Here is a 23,342-nt window from a genome sequence, read left to right on the forward strand (position 1 = left end):
CGACGTTCTGAATCCAAACAAAGACGGTTCTGGACAAAGGACCCCTTGTACAAAATTCTGATGGAAGATCAGCAAAAGTAGGAACCATTTTGTGATGCTATTTCATATATCTGTCGAACTGTGTACTAGTAGCTTTGCGCTCAGGTTTTGGTTATTCCCTTACCATAACTAAGTCTTATGTCGTAATGAAGATATTTTTAGAATTCTAAAACTGCGATTGCATTAAGAACTAATGGATCTATCGTTTCCTATACAACATGTATTTTTTTGTAATGTTTATGAATAGCTATTTGGTCAGAATAGGTGAGAGTCTAATAGAAATATCCGCACATTCTGGGAAAAATATGCTACGTTAGCACATTGTATTACCACGGATTTCAGCTCTAAATATGCACATTTTCGAACAAAACATAAGTGTATGTATAACCTGATGTTATAGGACTGTCATCTGAGGAAGGTTTATGAAGGTTAGTGAAATTTAATATCTTTTGCTGGTTTATTCGCTAACGCTAACGTGCCTATTGCTATCGCTAACGTGCCTTGATGAATGAATGCGGTAGTGTGGTAGGCTATTGTAGTAAGCTAATATAATGCTATATTGTGTTTTCGCTGTAAAACACTTAAAAAATCGGAAATATTGGCTGGATTCACAAGATGTTTGTCTTTAATTTGCTGTACACCATCGATTTTTCAGAAAAGTTTTATGATGAGTATTTAGGTAATTCACGTTGGTCTCTATAATTACTCTGGCTGCTTCAGTGCTATTTTTGACGGTAGCTGTGATGGTAGCTGCAATGTAAAACTGATTTATACCTCAAATATGCACATTTTTCGAACAAAACATAGATTTATTGAATAACATGTTATAAGACTGTCATCTGATGAAGTTGTTTCTTGGTTAGTTTGGTTGGTTCTAGGTTAGTTTGGTTGGTTTTGTGCATGCTACCTGTGCTGTGAAAAATGTCTGTGCTTTTTTCTATTTGGAGGTGAGCTAACATAAATATACGTGGTGTTTTCGCTGTAAAACATTAAAACAATCGGACATGTTGGCTGGATTCACAAGATGTGTATCTTTCATTTGCTGTATTGGACTTGTTAATGTGTGAAAGTTAAATATTTCTAAAAAATATTTTTTGAATTACGCGCTCTGGCTTTTCAGTGGAATGTGGGAGGAGTTCCGCTAGCGGAACGCTGGGGCTAGAAAGGTTAAAGATCGCTGTACACCAGCGGAACCCATCCAACTTGAAGGAGCTGGAGCAGTTTTGCCTTGAAGAATGGGCAGAAATCCCAGTGGCTAGTTCTGCCAAGCTTATAGAGACATACCCCAAGAGACTTGCAGCTGTAATTGCTGCAAAAGGTGTCTCTACAAAGTATTGACTTTGGGGGATGAAGTTGAAGCATGCTCAAGTTTTCAGTTTTTTTGTCTTATTTCTTGTTTGTTTCACAATAAAAAATATTTTGCATCTTCAAAGTGGTGGCATGTTGTGTAAATCAAATGATACAAACGCCCAAAAAATCTATTTTAATTCCAGGTTGTAAGGCAACAAAATAGGAAAAATGCCAAAGGGCATTACTTTCGCAAGCCACTGTATCTTTGATGAAACTGGAGCTGTGCAATCGATGAAGCGAGGGAATAGCGTTATAAATGTTACATATTGTTGACCGGGCCCCTTTGTAACTAGCAGACGTATGCAGTGTCGCAATATTACAGACTGATTACTAGCTAGTTGACTATAAAAGTGTGCGACTGTCATGGTCTTCCGTGCAATAAGAGTTAAAGATATGGGAAGTAGCCATAAACTGATCATAACCCAAACATTACAATGTTTGTGTGTGGCTCAAAACAAATTTTGGGATTGGTTATTAGTGGATTCAATGTGTAGCCGGTGTAGTGTACTTGTTTCTATGCATATCATGAGCTTTGTTGATTAAGCTTGCCCTACCAATATGTTCATGTTGAAATCGCTACTGTGAATGCCAGTGCAACAGACCTTTCAGAATAACTAATACAACATTTAGCCAATAGGTCAAAAACTTTGCACACAATCTTTGCATAATAGTGCATTTGGGATTCAAAAAATATTTGTTTAAGTTAGTTTTATATAAACTGTTTTATGTATCATGTTAATTCAAAGCTATACTTAACTATTTGTGTTTGTTTTATTCGTAACATTGTTCATATTTTTCATAGCCAACTTTCATGACTGGCATAATGGATTTGTGTCTGTGTAAATGTATGCAGAGATGAACTATGACAGAGAGGTCAGGGATAATGGGAAGGGTTAGTGGTATGGGTTGTCCTGATTCCAAGAGGACAGCACATACTGTATAGTAGTGACATGAAAGTGAACATAGTACACAACCTGATAATTCCCTTCGACTGCAATAATTACGTTTTACTTTAAAGTCCAATTATCAATATGCAAAGATTCATGATTATGCTGGACTATCTACAATACTTTAAGGTTTCTTACATTTTCAATCTCTACCAAATGAATAAACATCAGCAACATTAACATGAAAACATATTGAAGATACATAAAAATATGTATATTTCTATAAAATGTGTATAGATAAATCCTAGATGTGCTAGATCTACTGCTCTGGTGTTTTTCACAGTGTAGGATAGCATTTGTTACCTCCACCCTCAGCAGAAATATCTTGGTCCTCTTTCTCCTCAGCATCTGCCATAGCTGCCTCCTGAGCCTTGAGAATCTACCGAGTCACACACAAACCAATAATATGACATACACAGAAAGGATCCCTTTAAAAATGAATTCATGAGTATCCAAATGTAGCCATAAGATGATAATGATGTTTAATTGTTTACAAGTTTACATTCTGTACAAAAAAAATCTATGCCATTTTCACGGATGGCCTCACCTCCATCAGAGTTTCGATCGAGGCGAAGTACTTTGACCACCAATCCAACATGCTCTCATCAAACTCTTCCTCCTCCACCTCGTCTCCTCCCTTCTTTCTCTTCTTCTTCTTCCCTCCTTTATCATCCTCCTACAACATCAATGTCAGGTTATATTACAGGTTGCAATATCCCTTTGACTATTTTAAACTAATGTACAACCTTTAACAAATAAACATTCACCTACAAATGCTTTTAACATTAACAGAGACGTAACACCTACCTCAATTTTAACCACCGCATCAGACCCCTGAAAAAAGACCACAAAACATATCATATCGGCCATATTACAACTCAGGAGGTTTTATTCAAGTTGATTATTCAAATGAACATGAATGTAATGGTGTGAGATCTTACAGAGTCCAGCTTAACCATGGTCTCCATCTTCTTGATGGAGGGTTCTGGCTCGTAGTTGACAATGATCTCCTCTGGTGGAGGAGAAAGACTGCATGAGTAACATTTGTACAAATAATGTATCTTCCCGACCTGGGCAAAGTGTAAGGGCACTATGAGGGGTGCATGTATGTGTGCATGTGTGTGTACCTTGAGTGTTCCAGTTGTTGGCTTGCTTGTCTGCTGCCCGGTAGATGAACTTGCGTAGTGTGGTGACAGCATGGTTCCCCACTAAGGTGTAGCGACCGAACGCTCTGCAGTCCACCACTCTGATGTTCAGGGGAGGGTGGAGCAGCTCATTCTCAGGCAGATCCTGGAGAACGTAAGTTCACAGGAAATAAATGGGTCACATTTGGCACATGGTGTAATTATCTTGTTGTAAAACGGTTTTCTGGTTGAGAAGATTTCATATAACCACATTACAACCAACTGATCTCTGTTACAGTAAGGTCAAGATTTCGTTTTCATGACGATATCACAACTTCATGGGAACGTCGTCATATTTTGGTTGTTATTAGCCGAGAACCAGGTGAATGATGGAATGATTTTAAAGAGAACTTACCACCTCAAACATCTTAACCAGGGTGCCGAAGTTAGGATTTTTCTTGTAGTTCTGGATCAGGGAAGACTGGACCCCTTTACCGGCACATTCTATGTCCACACGAGGCCTGTCCACCGCGGCTAGGTTGACCCTCTTCAGGTCCCTGAGCCCCCAGAACAGCACCTGGAAACGGGGAACATTTCAGTAACACTTTCTTTAAAGGGTACCTACATCAGGCCTTCATAACCATTAATGACACATTCATAACCTTTCATGACACATTCATAACTCATTCATAACATATTCATAACCCATTCATAACCTGTTCATACCCATTCATAACACATAACACATTCATAACATATTCATAACCCAATCATAACCTGTTCATACCCATTCATAACACATAACACATTCATAACATATTCATAACGCATTCATAACCCATTCATAACACATTCATAAGCAGTACATAAGCATTTCCTAAATGTTACAGCAATATTGACAGCTACACTTCCTGTACACTAAGAGGAGGTTAACTCCCACCTCAATCCTGTACTTGCTGAGGACTGGTCTGATGCCCAGAGGGACAGGTAGGATGGGACCACGGTCCATGTCTGTAGGACCGTCGATGGGCGGCAGGTCAGCTTTACCATGCGGACCAATCTGAAACATGAACAGACGTTACAGACATCAACATTACTGATTCATTTGGGTCTAATCAAATAATCTATTGTCACATGACTGGCAGAAATAATATTTCGTTTTACTATTATTAACCTAGGAAATCTCAGAATACATCAACTTTGAAAGTAAAAGTTCGTTCAACTTCTACCTTTATTTGTCCCACAATCAATTTCCCTCCACTTTGGGACAAATAATCTATTGCCAGCTCACCTGCAGCAGTTCGAAGGCTGCCAGCATCTCTCCAGCGGTGCAGTTCCCCCTATAGATCTGGTAGTACTCTAGTTGGGGAGGGAAACGTGGAGGTCCGTAGTGTTCGTCAGCCATCTTGGTTATGGGCTTGGCGAAAGTCCTGCCCATGAACTCTGCTTTGCCCTGGAGTCACATCGTAACATAACAGAAAGACAATCAAAATATAATCCTGAACCTGCTTTGATAAATCAAGGACCACACCATGTCCACAATTATGAATTAAGGTTTAAATATTTGAAAGAATGGTCTCTTTGAAATACTGTACTATCTACAATCCGAGGAAATTGGCTGGTGTTCACATTACAAGCGTTTTAATAGAACAATTTGATATTTAAAAAACAGTAGCATGAATACAATAGAGGGTGTTCATGCCACATGATTCACCAATAGGTTAAGTATGGTATTAGCTTACCCAACAAAGAGGCATGGCTTAACAATGCACATGCTTCAAAGCTCAAGATGAGACGACAGAACAATGAACATCAACTAGCCTGGTCCCAGATCTGTTTGTACAGTTTTGCCAACTTGACTTTAGGAGTTAGCTATACACACACACTTCAGAAATGATCTGGGACCAGGCTAAAAAAAAATGATGGAAACGACACTCAAACATAACCACTGTACCGCATAAGCAAAAAGCTTCCATTGAAGGAATGCAAGAGGGGTAAGGCTGATGTCCAGTGAATGTGTCTTTCCAGTTAGATCTTATACCTCTTGCGTGCCTTGGTCCAAGGCTCTACAAACCTGTTCCTGGAGAGCTAACGTCCTGTATGTTTTCGCTCCAACCCTAATCAAGCACACCTGATTCTAATAATTATCTAGTTGATAAGCTGAATCCATATCAGGTTAGTTAGAATTGGAGCAAAAACCTACATGAGAGTAGCTCTCCAGGAACAGGGTTGGAGAGCACTAGCCTCGTACGAATTATCCTGATCAGATCTCGTAAGATCTCGTAAGATCTCGTAAGCTCGCGAGATCAGCATGGTTCGTACGAGGCTAGGAGAGCCCTGCCTCGGGGCATAATGCTCTCATCCACTACTTCCAGACTTCAATCAGAATTCAATTCACACTCTACTTATCCCGAGCCAGGGTCATCCAAAACAATGGTGTTTATGTTCAGGAATAGATATCAGATCATCAGTTGAGTAAACATATACATTCTTTCAAATATAATTCATATAAATTCTGTAAAATCAGATAAAGATATAAGTTGCAACATTACTTGACAATGATGCTAACAAAGCACCTACCGGTACTACTGTATCTACACGATCTCATTCAAATGCAGAGACTCATTTGAATGACATGTCATTTATGTTACTTAGAGGACTGGAGCAGCAAGGAAAGACGGGGTCTGTGTTCTGACCAGGCATCGTGCTTACCACCGTGTCCTGGTCATAGATTTCTATGACGATTATAGGAGGGTCGTCCCTGAGTTCGCCGACCTCTCCGAACAGTTCTACGTTGTCGAACACCATCAGCTGGTCCCAGGTGGGACACAGTGTCTCATTCAACACCTGGGCGGATAGTGACAATCATTCATTTATTCATTCATTCATACACCATCTTGTTACTCTCGTTTACCATTCTGTTATTCTTATACTTAAATTACTTTAAAGATGATAGAAAGTTATATTTGTGGAATCACTGTATTTTTTTTTTACGGATAAACAAAACAAACATCTAGTTGTCCTACCTCTGTGACCTGGCTGTGTGTGGAGAAGAAGACCCTGGCGAAGGGGTCAGAGAGGCCGCTGCTGTCTGCCGCAAACAGGCTGCGAGCCTGGTACATATGGACCCTCAGCTGGAAGATCTGCTTCACTGTGGAGGAGGGGGGGGACATTTATCAATGGGATTCTCTAGCTTCCCTTATTTGTAGTGATACAATATGTGAATAGAATTTGAACTACTAAAAAATACATTCCCATTCAAGTCAACGCTCCCTGAGGAACATCAGGGGTGACAACCACCATAGGGGAGTTTGCTATAAAGCACAGACCGATCAGAGACCACCAGGGTAAGTCTGAGGTATCTGTCCTTTCTAATCACTCTATTTCTATGTTATATGTGGATATGTTTGGCACACGCATGGGACATCACCGTCTCCCTTACTCATGTGTCTAGACCGCTGTTAATGCAATCAATGGGATTCTCTAGTTTCCCATATGCATAGTGATATATGTGGTGAATCAGACGCCATCTGTCTCTCAGTCCCTCTTACTCATGTATGTGAGGCTGATGGGAGGAGCAGACTGCGAGCCAGGTCCTTTCAGCATCTTGTTCTCCTCGAAGCCGTTGGGCAGACCAGACAGGAAGTCTTTCCTCTGACGGTTCAGACCCAGCCACAGGTAGATCTCTGTCTTAGCCTGCACTGTCCAGCCAGCTGCCCCAAAGCCCTTCTTGCCAGGCAGCTGGGCACCATGAAGCAAACACATGAATAGAAATCAGATGGAAACAGCAGCAGTGGTTCAGAACAAGTGACAACTGAAATGGAAATGGCTGTAATTATTACTTTTAGGGGATTTCAAACTAAATCAATAAACAGACACTGGAAGAGGAAATAGGCGTTTGGTTCTGGATGTAGACTAACTATTCAAAGACCTTAAGGAAGATGGTTTTGACTTTGCCACAGTCCTTCCCAGTCTCCTCGTCCACCCCGGAGTACAGGATGTCTTTGGAGGGGACACGGGCATAGGCGATTCGCTTGTTATTACTCATCATCCAGATGTAGATGTCAGGGATGCTGTGCTGCGGCTGCAATTACACATCAGTCAGTCAATCAACCAATCAATCAATCTCAAATATATTTACTGTCCCAATTGGGAAATGTATAGTGCAATCAGGGTAAAAACAACAATAACAACCATTCAACAAATATACACAATATAAAGGAAAAGAAAGAAGAACAAAGCCATCTGGAATGTTATCAATAGTTTTAGATTGATTAACTACTGTATACGTATCGTATATACACTCCTTCCTGACTTACCTCGTCAGCTAGGAACCTGAGCTTGTGGAGAAAGTTCTGCACCAGCTTGATCTTATCCCTCACTGTGTTCTTCTTCACCTGTGTCCTGATGGTCTTAGCCTGCTGACCTAAGTTCTCCTAAAAGCAAACACAATGAGACAAGTACACTTTTTACCACTGACACGCCACATGAATGGCCTGGTTCCTGGACACAGATCAATCCCAGTCTTGGACTAAAAAGCAGACTCAGACTCAGCTTTTTTAGTCCAGGACTAGGTGTAATATGTGACAGAGAATCATATATAGAAACATTACAATCATGGATCATGTGTGCCGTACCAGTTCCCTCATGCAGGACTTGAGTCTCTCTTTGTCCAGCTTGGTCCTCCCAGTCTGGTTCTGGTCCTTGTTAGCCAGAGTCAGAAATTGACTGAAAAAAAATTATTAAATGTCAGTCAATGGTGGTGTACCAAATGGCACCCTAAACCCTATATAGTGCACTACTTTTGACCAGGGCTTACTGGATACAGACAATGTCCTCCTAAAAAACAAGGAATTGAGTAAGACTATACAGAGCCAGTAGTAGTGGTCTCCCGGGGTGGCGCAGTGGTCTAGGGCACTGCATCGCAGTGCTAGCTGCGCCACCAGAGTCTCTGGGTTCACGCCCAGGCTGGGCTGGGTTCGCGCCCAGGCTCTGTCGCAGCCGGCCGCAACCGGGAGATCCGTGGGGCGACGCACAATTGGCATAGCGTCGTCCGGGTTAGGGAGGGTTTGGCCGGTAGGGAGGGTTTGGCCGGTAGGGATATCCTTGTCTCAGTATGTAATAAAATGTATGCACTCTACTGTAAGTCGCTCTGGATAAGAGCGTCTACTAAAATGTAAAATGTAAAATGTAGTAATCAGTAGTGATAAAGGGTCAGTATAGAGCCAGTAGTACTCAGTAGGGCTATCAGTATAGAGCCAGTAGGACTCAGTAGGGCTATCAGTATAGAGCCAGTAGGGCTATCAGTATAGAGCCAGTAGGACTCAGTAGGGTTATCAGTATAGAGCCAGTAGGACTCAGTAGGGCTATCAGTATAGAGCCAGTAGGACTCAGTAGAGCTATCAGTATAGAGCCAGTAGGACTCAGTAGGGCTATCAGTATAGAGCCAGTAGGACTCAGTAGGGTTATCAGTATAGAGCCAGTAGGACTCAGTAGTGTTATCAGTATAGAGCCAGTAGGACTCAGTAGGGTTATCAGTATAGAGCCAGTAGGACTCAGTAGAGCTATCAGTATAGAGCCAGTAGGACTCAGTAGGGTTATCAGTATAGAGCCAGTAGGACTCAGTAGTGTTATCAGTATAGAGCCAGTAGGACTCAGTAGTGTTATCAGTATAGAGCCAGTAGGACTCAGTAGTGTTATCAGTATAGAGCCAGTAGTAGGACTCAGTAGGGTTATCAGTATAGAGCCAGTAGTAGGACTCATTAGAGCTATCAGTATAGAGCCAGTAGGACTCAGTAGTGTTATCAGTATAGAGCCAGTAGGACTCAGTGTTATCAGTATAGAGCCAGTAGTAGGACTCAGTAGGGTTATCAGTATAGAGCCAGTAGTAGGACTCATTAGAGCTATCAGTATAGAGCCAGTAGGACTCAGTAGTGTTATCAGTATAGAGCCAGTAGGACTCAGTAGTGTTATCAGTATAGAGCCAGTAGGACTCAGTAGGGTTATCAGTATAGAGCCAGTAGGACTCAGTAGGGTTATCAGTATAGAGCCAGTAGGACTCAGTAGGGTTATCAGTATAGAGCCAGTAGGACTCAGTAGGGTTATCAGTATAGAGCCAGTAGTAGGACTCATTAGGGCTATCAGTATAGAGCCAGTAGGACTCAGTAGAGCTATCAGTATAGAGCCAGTAGGACTCAGTAGTGTTATCAGTATAGAGCCAGTAGGACTCAGTAGGGTTATCAGTATAGAGCCAGTAGGACTCAGTAGGGTTATCAGTATAGAGCCAGTAGTAGGACTCATTAGGGCTATCAGTATAGAGCCAGTAGGACTCAGTAGTGTTATCAGTATAGAGCCAGTAGATCTCAGTAGGGTTAAAAGGTCAGTAGAGACCTGCATCCATTGCTGAGATCCTCCAAGACCCCTCTCAATCTGCGTTCAGGATATGCCTTCTCTGTCTTAATGACCTCCTGAACATCGTTCAGACCCTCCTCCTGTTGACACAGTGTTATAGACATGATATAACATCATTCTAATGTTTTAAGAATGTTTGTAATGGTACTATTTATTAAGTTTTACTAATGTCATTCTAACACATTTATATTGGGTAACAGTGATTGATTGGCCCACCAGTTTATCGGCAATGTTGTCTATAAGGTTGGCGTTGTACAGTCTTCTTCTCTGGTCCTGCCACCAGCTCTTGATGTAAATACACGGCTTCCTCTCAAAGTAAGGCAGATGGAAATAGTTTCTGAAGGTTTGAGATGCACAAAAAGAGAGAATGAAACCTGACCTAGAGAGACTTACGATCTAGTTGCAGAGAACAGAAAACAACAATCCCGGCAGGAAAACTATCTGAAAGGATTGTCATGAGATCTAGTTCACAACCAGAAATAACTTCCTTTCAACCAGCTTGGCATACTGGGGTACTCTGCTAATGAATCTGTTGGGATTTGACTAGGGTTGCAAAATTCTAGGAACTTAACTTATTCACTAGTTTTCCCAAAATCCCGGTTGGAGGCTCCCCTGAATCAGGAGGGAATAAGCAGGAAATCCGGAATCCTCCAACCACGATTTCTGGAAAACCAGGGAAGTTATTGAAAGTTCCCAGAATTTTACAACTCTAGATCTGATCTGTCGGTGATGACTGGTTTCATGGGCGGGATGGTGGACACTGAGACCAGGTCATTATCTCATGTGTCTGTTGGGATCTGACCTGTCGGTGATGACTGGTTTCATCGGCGGGGTGGTGGACACTGAGACCAGGTCATTGTCATCATCTCCCTCCTCTTCATCACTAGATCCATGGATCAGCTCTGTCTCCTCTTCATCTCCGTCTCCCCCACTCTTCTTCCCGCTACTCGACTTGAGTTTGGTCACACCATCAATCTCACTCCCATAGTTACCTGGTTAAAAGACGAAAGTTTAAAATATGGCGATATACACTGTTCAAAAGTTTGGGGTCACTTAGAAATGTCCTTGTTTTTGAAAGAAAAGCAAATTTTTTGTCCGTTACAATATCATCAAATTGATCAGAAATACAGTGTAGACGTTGTTAATGTTGTAAATGACTATTGTAGCTGGAAACGGATGATTTTTAATGGAATATCTACAAAGACGTACAGAGGCCTATTATCAGCAATTTTGTTAGCACAGCTGAAAACTGTTCTTCTGATTAAAGAAGCAATATAACTGGCATTCTTTAGACTAGTTGAGTATCTGGAGAATTAGCATTTGTGGGTTCGATTACAAGCTTCTGCCTAGAAGGCCTGCATCCCGGAGTTGCCTCTTCACTGTTAATGTTGAGACTGGTGTTTTGCGGGTTCTATTTAATGAAGCTGCCAGTTGAGGACTTGTGAGGCGTCTGTTTCTCAAACTAGACACTCTAATGCACTTGTCCCCTTGCTCAGTTGTGCACCGGGGCCTCCCACTCCTCTTTCTATTCTGGTTAGAGACAGTTTGTGCTGTTCTGTGAAGGGAGTAGTACACAGTGTTGTATGAAATCTTCAGTTTCTTGGCAATTTCTCGCATGGAATAGTCTTCATTTCTCAGAACAAGAATAAAAAGGAAGGTCTTTGTTTCTGGCCATTTTGAGCCTGTAATCGAACCCACAAATGCTGATGCTCCAGATACTCAACTAGTCTAAAGAAAGACAGTTTTATTGCTTATTTAATCAGAACAACAGTTTTCAGCTGTGCTAACATAATTGCAAAAGGGTTTTCTAATGATCAATTAGCCTTAAAATGATAAACTTGGATTAGCTAACACAACATGCCATTGGAACACAGGAGTGATGGTTGCTGATAATGGGCCTCTGTACACCTATGTAGATATTCCATTAAAAATCAGCCGTTTCCAGTTACAATAAAAATGTACAACATTAACAATGTCTACACTGTATTTCTGATCAATTTGATGTTATTTTAATGGACAAAAAATGGGCTTTTCTTTCAAAAACAAGGACATTTCTAAGTCACCCCAAACTTTTGAACGGTAGTGTAAATCAAAGGTTGGTTACCCGGACCCAGATTGAGCCTAGTAATGGATAAAAAATAATTGTCAATGGAGAATCTTCATTGAGGGATGGTTTCTTAGGTACGGATTGAGGCTATTCCTAGATTATCAACCCAGGACTAGTTTTACAGTAACTGTCCAGCGTAAATCTCACTTTTAAAAGTTTATATTCTATTAACTCATACCTAAATAATGTTGACTCATCCTAAAACACTTCAAAAACCCCACCTCAAACAGACCGTTTCAAAAATGCTTGCTATTTCCTCATAAAGGATGATGTCATGTTGGCTCATTGGCTGAGCTATTGAAGCTACAAACCTATTGTAACCTCGAAGCAGATTGGTTTGTCCCCGATCTTCCTGTCAATCATGGTGGCCTCCAGGAACGCCCCGAAGAGGAAGAACTCCTCCACTTTCCCTGTGGCGCTCTGGATGGAGAGAGACACAAACATTAACATGGAAATACATTATAACAGGAATAATCCTTTCACAGTGGCATTCTGGAGGGATGGAGACACAAAGATTATTATGGAAACTGTCATATGTGATAACTAGAGGTACATTACATGAATAAAATAATGTGGACACCTGCTCATCGAACATCTCATTTAAAAATCATTATTCCTCCTCCTCCAAACTTTACAGTTGACACTATGCATTGTGACTGGTAACGTTCTCTTGGCACCCACCAAGCCCAGATTCCTCAGTCGGGGTGACAGGTAGCCTAGTGGTTAGAGTGTTGGGCCAGTAACTGAAAGGTTGCTAGATCAAATCCCTGAGCTGGCAAGGTAAAAACCTGTTGTTCTGCCCCTGAACAAGGCAGTTAACCCACTGGTCCTAGGCTGTCATTGTAAATAAGAATTTGTTCTTAACTGACTTGCCTAGTTAAATAAAGGTTCAATTAAAAAAATAAATGGTGAAGTGTGATTCATCACTCCAGACTGTGTATCTACTGCTCCAGAGTCCAATGGTGACAAGCTTTACACCACACCAGCTGACACTTGGCATTGTGCATGGTGTTCTTAGGCTTTACCGGGGCAGCTCTAGCAGGGCAGAAATGTGAAATTTGATCAACTGACTTGTTGGAAAGGTGGCATCCTATGACGGTGCCACGTTGAAAGTCACTGAGCTCTTCAGTAAGGCCATTTACTACTAATGTTTGTCTATGGAGATTGCATGGCTTCTGCTCGATTTTATACACGTGTCAGCAACCGGTGTGGATGAAATAACCGAATCCTCTAATTTGAAGGGGTGTCCACATACTTTTGTATATATAGTGTATGGCTTGAGAATGCTGTAATGTGGACAATAGGGTGTATGATGTATGAAAATATATGAGAGTATGGTGAGTATTTCCATAATGAGTATGGAAATATGGTGCATGCAGAGTTCTGTTCCAGGACTCTGGCAAAGACCTGTAACGGTTACATAGACGGTCCCTCACTCGATCGGCTCTGTGACTTACATTGTCTGAACACATAAAAGACCTGTATTAATGGAAACAGTCAGTTAATAATGTAGCGTCAGAGATCAGCTAAATAAAGATGATGAATAATTTAGTCAGGTTGCACCGTGATAACCTGTTGTTGTGAGGTGTGAGTCACCGTAGGAGGGTTTGTCTGCTTGAGCACTCACCCAAGGAAGAAAGAAAGAAAGAGAGAAAGAGAGTGTGAGAGAGAGATAGATAAAGACACTCACACAGAGACACAGAGAGACTGAGAGACTGAGAGAGACAGGAGACAGAGAGACAGAGAGACAGAGAGACTGAGAGAGACAGGAGACAGAGACACAGAGACACAGAGACACAGAGACACAGAGAGACTGAGAGACTGAGAGAGACAGGAGACAGAGACACAGAGACACATAGAGACTGAGAGACTGAGATACAGAGAGACTGAGAGAGACAGGAGACAGAGACACAGTGCCACTGAGAGACTGAGAGAGACAGGAGACAGAGACACAGAGACACAGAGAGACTGAGAGACTGAGAGACTGAGAGACTGAGAGAGACAGGAGACAGAGACACAGAGACACAGAGAGACTGAGAGAGACAGGAGACAGAGACACAGAGAGAGACAGGAGACAGAGACAGAGAGACTGAGAGACTGAGAGACTGAGAGACTGAGAGAGACAGGAGACAGAGACACAGAGCCACAGAGAGACAGGAGACAGAGACACAGAGAGACTGAGAGACTGAGAGACTGAGAGACTGAGAGACTGAGAGACTGAGAGACTGAGAGAGACAGGAGACAGAGACACAGAGACACAGAGAGACTGAGAGAGACAGGAGACAGAGACACAGAGACACTGAGAGAGACAGGAGACAGAGACACAGAGACACAGAGACACAGAGACACAGAGAGACTGAGAGAGAAAGGAGACAGAGACACAGAGACACAGAGAGACTGAGAGACTGAGAGAGACAGGAGACAGAGACACAGAGAGACTGAGAGACTGAGAGAGAGACTGAGAGAAAGAGGCAAAGCAAGAGACAATGAGAGATAGAGACTGTGTGTGTGTGTGTGTGTGTGTGTGTGTGTGTGTGTGTGTGTGTGTGTGTGTGTGTGTGTGTGTGTGTGTGTGTGTGTGTGTGTGTGTGTGTGTGTGTGTGTGTGTGTGTGTGTGTGTGTGTGTGTGTGTGTGTGTGTGTGTGTGTGTGTGAGACCCACCTCTGAGATTTTGGGCACCCCCTCCACCTTGACCTCTGTGGAGCTCATAACCTCTGGAGAGGAGGTGTCCAGGATCTCCACACACAGGCTGACCAGCAGACGGGCCCTGAAGGACACCCCCTCCCCCAGACCCTCGTTCAGGTCCTGGTGCTCGTCCATGATGGTGTAGCTACGGGTGGAGCCATACATGTTTACCCAGGCCGGACCCAGGGTGGGAAGGAAGCCTGGCAGAGAAGAGTATGGTTGTTAAGAGAATGGCTACTTGGCAAGTGCTTTTAGAGATTGGAGCGCTAAGACAGCCAACTCCGGACCACACACTGGCAAAACCCATTTCTCGGTCATTTACACTTGGTCAGACTTTTCATGAGGTAACACTTCCCTAAATTGGTCCAGCTGGGACTTGGCACCCATTACAATTTACTTTACTCTATACCAGGGTTCTCCAACCCTGTTCCTGGAGAGCTACCCTCCGGTAGGTTTTCACTCCGTCTCTAATCTATCACATCTAATAATTAGCTGGTTGTGAGTTGATTTAAGAGATACAACTGGAGTTGGAGTGAAAACCTACAGGATGGTTTCTCTCCAGGAACAGGGTTGGAGTGAAAACCTACAGGAGGGTAGCTCTCCAGGAACAAGGTTGGAGTGAAAACCTACAGGAGGTTAGCTCTCCAGGAACAGGGTTGGAGTGAAAACCTACAGTATGGTAACTCTCCAGGAGCAGGCTGGGAGAGCCCTGCTTTATACAAACACCAAATACATAAAAAATGAAACACATAAAAAAGAAACGAAAAGAAAGAAACACAATACACAATATCTTCTGAATTAAGAGAAACATGTCTCCACTGAAGCACCTTTGTCTCCATCATTGGCGATCTTTCTAAGGTCAATGAAGTGTGTTCCGAGGGCCACGTCGTTCACTTTGTCTGAGTCTCGGATCTGGACCTTCATGCGTTTGCAGAGCGGTGGAAACATCTCAGTGAAGACGATCTGCTCGTTCCAGATGGGCTCGTAGCTGCTCTTCTGGATAGATGTTTTCCCCTGGGATCACAAAGCAGTCCAGATAGGGAGGGGAATAGCATAACATAGCATAGTTAAACATAACATAGTGTAGCATAACATAGTTAAACATAACATAGTGTAGCATAACATAGCGTAGCATAACATAGCGTAGCATAACAGTTTAACATAACATAGCGTAACATAATATAGCATAACATAGCGTAACGTAGCATAACATAGCGTAACATAGCGTAACATAACATAGCGTAGCATAACATAGCATAACATAGCGTAGCATAGAATAACATAACATAGCGTAACATAACATAGCGTAACATAACATAGCGTAACATAACATAGAATAGCATAACATAGAATAGCATAACATAGTTTAACAGACACACGCATACACATGATAACACACACATACACATGGATTTTGTATTGTAGATATGTGGTAATAGAGTAGTGGCCTGAGGGCACACAATTAATGTGTTGTGAAAAGTGTTATCTCCCGGTCTCCCGGGTGGCGCAGTGGTCTAGGGCACTGCATCGCAGTGCTAGCTGCGCCACCAGAGTCTCTGGGTTCACGCCCAGGCTCTGTCGCAGCCGGCCGCAACCGGGAGGTCCGTGGGGCGACGCACAATTGGCATAGCGTCGTCCGGGTTAGGGAGGGTTTGGCCGGTAGGGATATCCTTGTCTCAGTATGTAAAAATGTAATAAAATGTATGCACTCTACTGTAAGTCGCTCTGGATAAGAGCGTCTGCTAAATGACTAAAATGTAAATGTAAAGATTTTTATGAAATGTCATGTCATATTTTTTGTTGTTGTATATAACTGCCTTAATATTGCTGGACCCCAGGAGAGCTAATGGTGATCCTTAATAAATACAAATAACATAACATACTTTAACGTAACACAGAATAACATAACATACTTTAACGTAACACAGAATAACATAACATAGTTTAACGTAACATATAATAACATAACATAGTTTAACGTAACACAGAATAACATAACATAGTTTAACGTAACACAGAATAACATAACATAGTTTAACGTAACACAGCATAACATAACATAGTTTAACGTAACACAGAATAACATAACATAGTTTAACATAACACAGCATAACATAACATAGTTTAACGTAACACAGAATAACATAACATCGTTTAACGTAACACAGAATAACATAACATAGTTTAACGTAACACAGAATAACATAACATAGTTTAACGTAACACAGAATAACATAACATAGTTTAACGTAACACAGAATAACATAACATCGTTTAACGTAACACAGAATAACATAACATAGTTTAACGTAACACAGAATAACATAACATAGTTTAACGTAACACAGAATAACATAACATAGTTTAACATAACACAGAATAACATAACATAGTTTAACGTAACACAGAATAACATAACATAGTTTAACGTAACACAGAATAACATAACATAGTTTAACGTAACACAGAATAACATAACATAGTTTAACGTAACACAGAATAACATAACATAGTTTAACGTAACACAGAATAACATAACATAGTTTAACATAACACAGCATAACATAACATAGTTTAACGTAACACAGAATAACATAACATCGTTTAACGTAACACAGAATAACATAACATAGTTTAACGTAACACAGAATAACATAACATAGTTTAACGTAACACAGCATAACATAACATACTTTAACGTAACACAGAATAACATAACATAGTTTAACGTAACACAGAATAACATAACATAGTTTAACATAACACAGCATAACATAACATAGTTTAACGTAACACAGAATAACATAACATCGTTTAACGTAACACAGAATAACATAACATAGTTTAACGTAACACAGAATAACATAACATAGTTTAACGTAACACAGCATAACATAACATACTTTAACGTAACACAGCATAACATAACATAGTTTAACGTAACACAGCATAGCACCAGAACAGTGCTTTAACTTACCCTCTGGCCAGCGAACAGTATTTGTACATAAGGGTCCACAAGGTCCTTGTTCTCCCCTATAAAAGCCTTCTTGACATTAGCCATGATGCTGGTGTTCATCTTGGGAAGGCCCTCGGCTCGATAGATCTTCACATAGTAGCGAGCCCACTGGCGCTCCGCGGGAACCCCCTCAGGTAACAGCAGGTTACTGAAACCACAGAATCAAAGAGAACACTTGTAACACACTGTATTTTATCTCTATGACTAAAACAGCAATAGAAAGTAAGCAAGAATTGTGAGATGGGAGATCTTTCACAGGGCTCTTTAGAGCAGGGAGGGGCAACTTTGATGGGGGTGAGGGGCCGCAGTGGTTTGCGGGTCTGTGTACCCACATCCATACCCACACATGCAGTCAGCCTCTTGGGGAACCCTAGGCAACATTTTGTTGGGTAATTTACTCCTACATTGAGTACTTTTCTCATTCATATCCCCAGTTATATGTAGGTTAGGGTTCACTCATATCCCCAGTAATATGTAGGTTAGGGTTCACTCATATCCCCAGTAATATGTAGGTTAGGGTTCATTCATATCCAGGTTAGGGTTCATTCATATCCCCAGTAATATGTAGGTTAGGGTTCACTCATATCCCCAGTAATATGTAGGTTAGGGTTCACTCATATCCCCAGTAATATGTAGGTTAGGGTTCACTCATATCCCCAGTAATATGTAGGTTAGGGTTCACTCATATCCCCAGTAATATGTAGGTTAGGGTTCATTCATATCCAGGTTAGGGTTCATTCATATCCTCAGTAATATGTAGGTTAGGGTTCATTCATATCCCCAGTAATATGTAGGTTAGGGTTCATTCATATCCCCAGTAATATGTAGGTTAGGGTTCATTCATATCCCCAGTAATATGTAGGTTAGGGTTCACTCATATCCCCAGTAATATGTAGGTTAGGGTTCATTCATATCCCCAGTAATATGTAGGTTAGGGTTCATTCATATCCCCAGTAATATGTAGGTTAGGGTTCACTCATATCCCCAGTAATATGTAGGTTAGGGTTCATTCATATCCTCAGTAATATGTAGGTTAGGGTTCATTCATATCCCCAGTAATATGTAGGTTAGGGTTCACTCATATCCCCAGTAATATGTAGGTTAGGGTTCATTCATATCCCCAGTAATATGTAGGTTAGGGTTCATTCATATCCCCAGTAATATGTAGGTTAGGGTTCATTCATATCCCCAGTAATATGTAGGTTAGGGTTCATTCATATCCCCAGTAATATGTAGGTTAGGGTTCATTCATATCCCCAGTAATATGTAGGTTAGGGTTCATTCATATCCCCAGTAATATGTAGGTTAGGGTTCATTCATATCCCCAGTAATATGTAGGTTAGGGTTCATTCATATCCCCAGTAATATGTAGGTTAGGGTTCATTCATATCCCCAGTAATATGTAGGTTAGGGTTCATTCATATCCCCAGTAATATGTAGGTTAGGGTTCACTCATATCCCCAGTAATATGTTGGTCATTGTTTACCCTTCTATGTCATCTTCATCGGTTTCTGTGGCCTTGTGGGGAGTCTTGATGTTGTCTCCTTTCCCCACAACGGCGATGTCACATTTAATGTAACCTTTGCACCCGGCAGTGATGTCATCAGGGTCAGAGAGAAGGGCCCATTTGTGGAAAAACTGGTGTTCTGTTGAACATTTTTGTTAAATAAAATAAAACATCAACATGAATATGAAGAGCGGTCAGCACCAGAACCATAGATGAGTCACTAGTAGCTACTATGTTTCTCTCTGTTTCTCCCTGACCTGGCTGTGAGTAGACGGTGCCTATGTCCAGTTTGAAGGAGCCAACCAGGGTGCCACTACGCAGCAGGTTCTTGGAGTGGATGACCTGAGGGATGGAAAAGCAGATTGCAATGTGCTTCAGTAGCATGTGACCTGAGTTGACTATTATGAAAGACTGTATGAATAATAGACAGCGATTCCCATGGCTCCCCATTCATCTAGATAGGGAGGGGAATAATAGACCGTATGAATAATAGACAGCGATTCCCATGGCTCCCCATTCATCTAGATAGAGAGGGGAATTAAAGACTGTATGAATAATAGACAGCGATTCCTATGGCTCCCCATTCATCTAGATAGGGAGGGGAATAATAGACCGTATGAATAATAGACAGCGATTCCCATGGCTCCCCATTCATCTAGATAGGGAGTGGAATTATAGACCGTATGAATAATAGACACAGCGATCCCATGGCTCTCCATTCATCTAGATAGAGAGGGGAATTAAAGACTGTATGAATAATAGACAGCGATTCCCATGGCTCCCCATTCATCTAGATAGGGAGGGGAATTATAGACCGTATGAATAATAGACAGCGATTCCCATGGCTCCCTATTCATCTAGATAGGGAGGGGAATTATAGACCGTATGAATAATAGACACAGCGATTCCCATGGCTCTCCATTCATCTAGATAGAGAGGGGAATTATAGACCGTATGAATAATAGACACAGCAATTCCCATGGCTCCCCATTCATCTAGATAGTGAGGGGAATTATAGAGCAGCTGTTTTGTTTGTTTGTATGGTGGTAGAGCTACTCACCGACAGCTTCAGGATCTTGTCAAACATAACATCCGATGGGACGTGGAAGTCAAAGACAAAATACTAAAAGAGAAATGTGAGATAAAATAAATGCAAGAGGGTAATGAAGTTTGCTGTTAAAATGTGTAGCTTTATTGAAAAATTACTAGATATTCAATTACAATGCTGTAGACCTTGTTATAAGCATCATCACACTCATCATCAACCTCCTCCTCCTCCTCCTCCGCATCATCATTCCAGAGCAGGTTGGTTACCTCATTGTAGTATGGGCAGTTTGTTGACTCCTTCATCTGAGTGTACTTCTTATCGTCTCCGATCTCCACACAGACCACTGGGTCCATGTTCAGCCCTACTAGCTGTCTGGCTTCTACGATGGTAACACTAACCTGGTGAAATAGTGTTATCATGGGTCAGACACTCTGGAGTACAACAATATGTTAAATTCAGATTATTCCTTGATTCATTGAGCATACTGTATAGTTTAATTTACTTGGTAATCCACTGGTCTCCCGGCACTAGGTTCCATCTTAATGTCTGGTTTTGATCTGACGTTAGACAAATGTTAGAAATATGTTTTAGTGTGATTAAATCAATGCAGACTTTCATTTCAGAATTCTGTAAAACTACATGACACTACATTGAAACACCTGTCTTCAATCCAACACTCAGAGTTTGCTTCTATGTTATCTTACTTCACTGAACAAAAATATGAACACAACATGTAAAGTTTTGGTTCCATATTTCATAAGCTGAAATAAAAGATCCCAGAAATGTTCCATACTCACAAAAAGCTTATTTATCTCAATTGTTTTGCACAAATGTCTTTACATCCCTGTTAGTGAGTATTTCTCCTCTGCCAAGATAATCCATTCACCTGACAGGTGTGGCAGATCAAGAAGCTGATTAAACAGCAGGATCATTACGCAGGTGCACCTTGTGCTGGGGATAATTAAAGGCCACTCTAAAATGTGCAGTTTTGTCACACAATACAATGCCACAGATGCTTGTCGTCCTCACCGGGGTCTTGACCTGACTGCAGTTTGGCATCGTCTTCAGTGGGCGAATGCTCACCTTCGATGGCCACGGGCACACTGGAGAAGTGTGCTCTTCATGGATGAATCCAGGTTTCAACTGTACCGTGCAGATGGCAGACACGCTGTATGTCAGGGTTCCCCAACTGGTGTCCTGCGCACCGAATGTTTTAAAATAAAATACTAAAAACACCAGGAAATCAGCTCCATGATTTTCTATAGAAATCTGTTCCCAAGTATTCCCACGTATAATAGAGAGACACGTGATCGTAAGTAAGGTTTGTCTTAGTCAAATAATATATCTGTTTGCGGTCAATTTACAGTCTACAAATGATTTGTAATTATGTTCCGGTCCCCCCAACCATCCACTCAAGAAAAAGAAATCAGCCTGGGATACAACCATCCCCGCTCTGCAGATTTTGCTGCGAAGAGACAGAATCATTCAATTATTTGTTTTGGTACTGTCCATGTAGCTTATACTATTTAAAATGTGTATAGTATGTATAAGCTGGAAGTAGAGGTGTTGTTGTCCATTACAGGGTTACAGGAAAATAATAAAGGAAAATATCATTTTTTTAAATAAAAAATATATACATTATATATGGGGGATTGGAAATGATGCAGAGAATTACATTGGTAGAAGCTACAATCTATCTGCAATATTAAAGCTGATCTTAGAGATCCTGGTTGGAGTCCAGGCTCTGTCGCAGCCGGCCGCGACCGGGAGACACATGGGGCGGCACACAATTGGCCCAGCGTCGTCCGGATTAGGGGAGGGTTTGGCCGGCAGGGATCTTCCTGTCCCATCGCGCACAAGTGACTCCTGTGGCGGGCCGGGCGCAATGCACTGCCCGCATGCAATATCCAGCACTTTCGCACAGCCATTGAAGAGGAGTGGGACAACATCCCCACTTCCACAGGCCACAATCAACAGCCCTATCAACTCCATGTGAAGGAGACGTGTCGCGCTGCATGAGGCGGTCACACCAGATACAGATTGGTTTTCTGATCCACGCCTCTGGTATCTGTGCAATTTGTATTCCCAGTCAAGTGAAACCCATAGTTTAGGGCCTAATGAATTAATTTCCATTGACTTATTTCCTTATATGAACTGTAACTCAGTAAAATCTTTGAACTTGTTGCATGTTGCATGTATATTTATGTTCAGTGTACATAGAAATGTATTTTATGTGTAAATTGAATAGCAAACCACAAGCACCATAGAAGCGTGCTGTGCTTACCTCTTGTTGGAGACGTTAGTGGTGACGGCTGTGACTGAGGCCAGGGAGATGGTGTCAGGGTCAAGACCCCCTCCCCCTCCCATCCCTCCCGTGAAGTCCAGGTCCTCTGTCTCCAAGATGGCAGCCTCATCGCCTGGACAATCACAGTCAAGGAGGCCACACCTGTCAGAACAGCCTGACAGGATGACGATAGCTAAGCTCGACAACCACCCTTTAAGGTTGTTTGTGTGACTTATTTCATTTCTTGTATTCATTTTTGTTAGTATTAATGTTTAATGTTACTGTTTACAATTTATTGTAGGTTATGTTACACATTTAAATCTGTATTTTTCTATTTTTTTAAGTCATATTATCAGAGAGTTAGTGGGACCAAAGATTGTATGAAAGCATTTTACGTATCTCCATTATTTTAAATGAAACAATTGGTGTGTGTGTGTGTATGTGTTTGTGTGTGTGTGTGTGTGCGTGCGTGTGCGTGCGTGTGTGTGTGTGTGTGTGTCTGTACCCCCTCCTCCTTTCCCGTGGTCTGACTTATGGCCACGTGATTTCTTCATGATTCAGAACGGTCCTCTTCTTGCTCTGTGAAGTAAATAAAAGTAGGGTCATTTTATGGGAGGTTATTGATGCGTAGAAAGCGGTTTTAACCAATCAGCATTCAGGATTAGACCCACCCGTTGTATAATGATGTGTAGACTACGTTTTGGAGTTACTAAATCAACAAATTCTACACTGTTGATTCGATTGATTTGAGCTCTTATGGTCCATGTACAGCGCACTACTGACCAGTGCCCTGTGTAGGCGATAGAGCGGCATTTTGAACACAC

General features: G+C 41.6%; 1 protein-coding gene across 1 annotated transcript in view; it reads right to left on the bottom strand.

Moving 5' to 3' along the window:
- The window catches only part of LOC139563611 (otoferlin-like), a 40,163-nt gene extending 17,528 nt beyond the window's left edge, over positions 1 to 22,635 (bottom strand). The window contains exons 1-27 of the mRNA XM_071382444.1: positions 22,519 to 22,635; positions 20,737 to 20,791; positions 20,501 to 20,632; positions 20,247 to 20,309; positions 19,444 to 19,528; positions 19,166 to 19,325; positions 17,641 to 17,827; positions 15,491 to 15,677; positions 14,640 to 14,863; positions 12,290 to 12,398; positions 10,674 to 10,863; positions 10,088 to 10,208; positions 9,851 to 9,951; positions 8,098 to 8,188; positions 7,780 to 7,896; positions 7,392 to 7,544; positions 7,012 to 7,201; positions 6,487 to 6,611; positions 6,173 to 6,307; positions 4,752 to 4,913; positions 4,401 to 4,520; positions 3,876 to 4,037; positions 3,464 to 3,626; positions 3,278 to 3,348; positions 3,144 to 3,170; positions 2,884 to 3,012; positions 2,640 to 2,715 (exon numbers count right to left, since the gene is read on the bottom strand). Coding sequence (XP_071238545.1) covers positions 2,640 to 2,715; positions 2,884 to 3,012; positions 3,144 to 3,170; positions 3,278 to 3,348; positions 3,464 to 3,626; positions 3,876 to 4,037; positions 4,401 to 4,520; positions 4,752 to 4,913; positions 6,173 to 6,307; positions 6,487 to 6,611; positions 7,012 to 7,201; positions 7,392 to 7,544; positions 7,780 to 7,896; positions 8,098 to 8,188; positions 9,851 to 9,951; positions 10,088 to 10,208; positions 10,674 to 10,863; positions 12,290 to 12,398; positions 14,640 to 14,863; positions 15,491 to 15,677; positions 17,641 to 17,827; positions 19,166 to 19,325; positions 19,444 to 19,528; positions 20,247 to 20,309; positions 20,501 to 20,632; positions 20,737 to 20,791; positions 22,519 to 22,601 — 3,418 coding nt within the window. The 5' untranslated portion in view covers positions 22,602 to 22,635. The remainder of the gene's footprint in view (positions 1 to 2,639; positions 2,716 to 2,883; positions 3,013 to 3,143; positions 3,171 to 3,277; positions 3,349 to 3,463; positions 3,627 to 3,875; positions 4,038 to 4,400; positions 4,521 to 4,751; positions 4,914 to 6,172; positions 6,308 to 6,486; positions 6,612 to 7,011; positions 7,202 to 7,391; positions 7,545 to 7,779; positions 7,897 to 8,097; positions 8,189 to 9,850; positions 9,952 to 10,087; positions 10,209 to 10,673; positions 10,864 to 12,289; positions 12,399 to 14,639; positions 14,864 to 15,490; positions 15,678 to 17,640; positions 17,828 to 19,165; positions 19,326 to 19,443; positions 19,529 to 20,246; positions 20,310 to 20,500; positions 20,633 to 20,736; positions 20,792 to 22,518) is intronic.
- Positions 22,636 to 23,342: the final 707 nt, after the last annotated feature.

This window comes from Salvelinus alpinus, chromosome 34 (assembly GCF_045679555.1).
Source record: "Salvelinus alpinus chromosome 34, SLU_Salpinus.1, whole genome shotgun sequence".
NCBI classification, from domain to species: domain Eukaryota; kingdom Metazoa; phylum Chordata; class Actinopteri; order Salmoniformes; family Salmonidae; genus Salvelinus; species Salvelinus alpinus.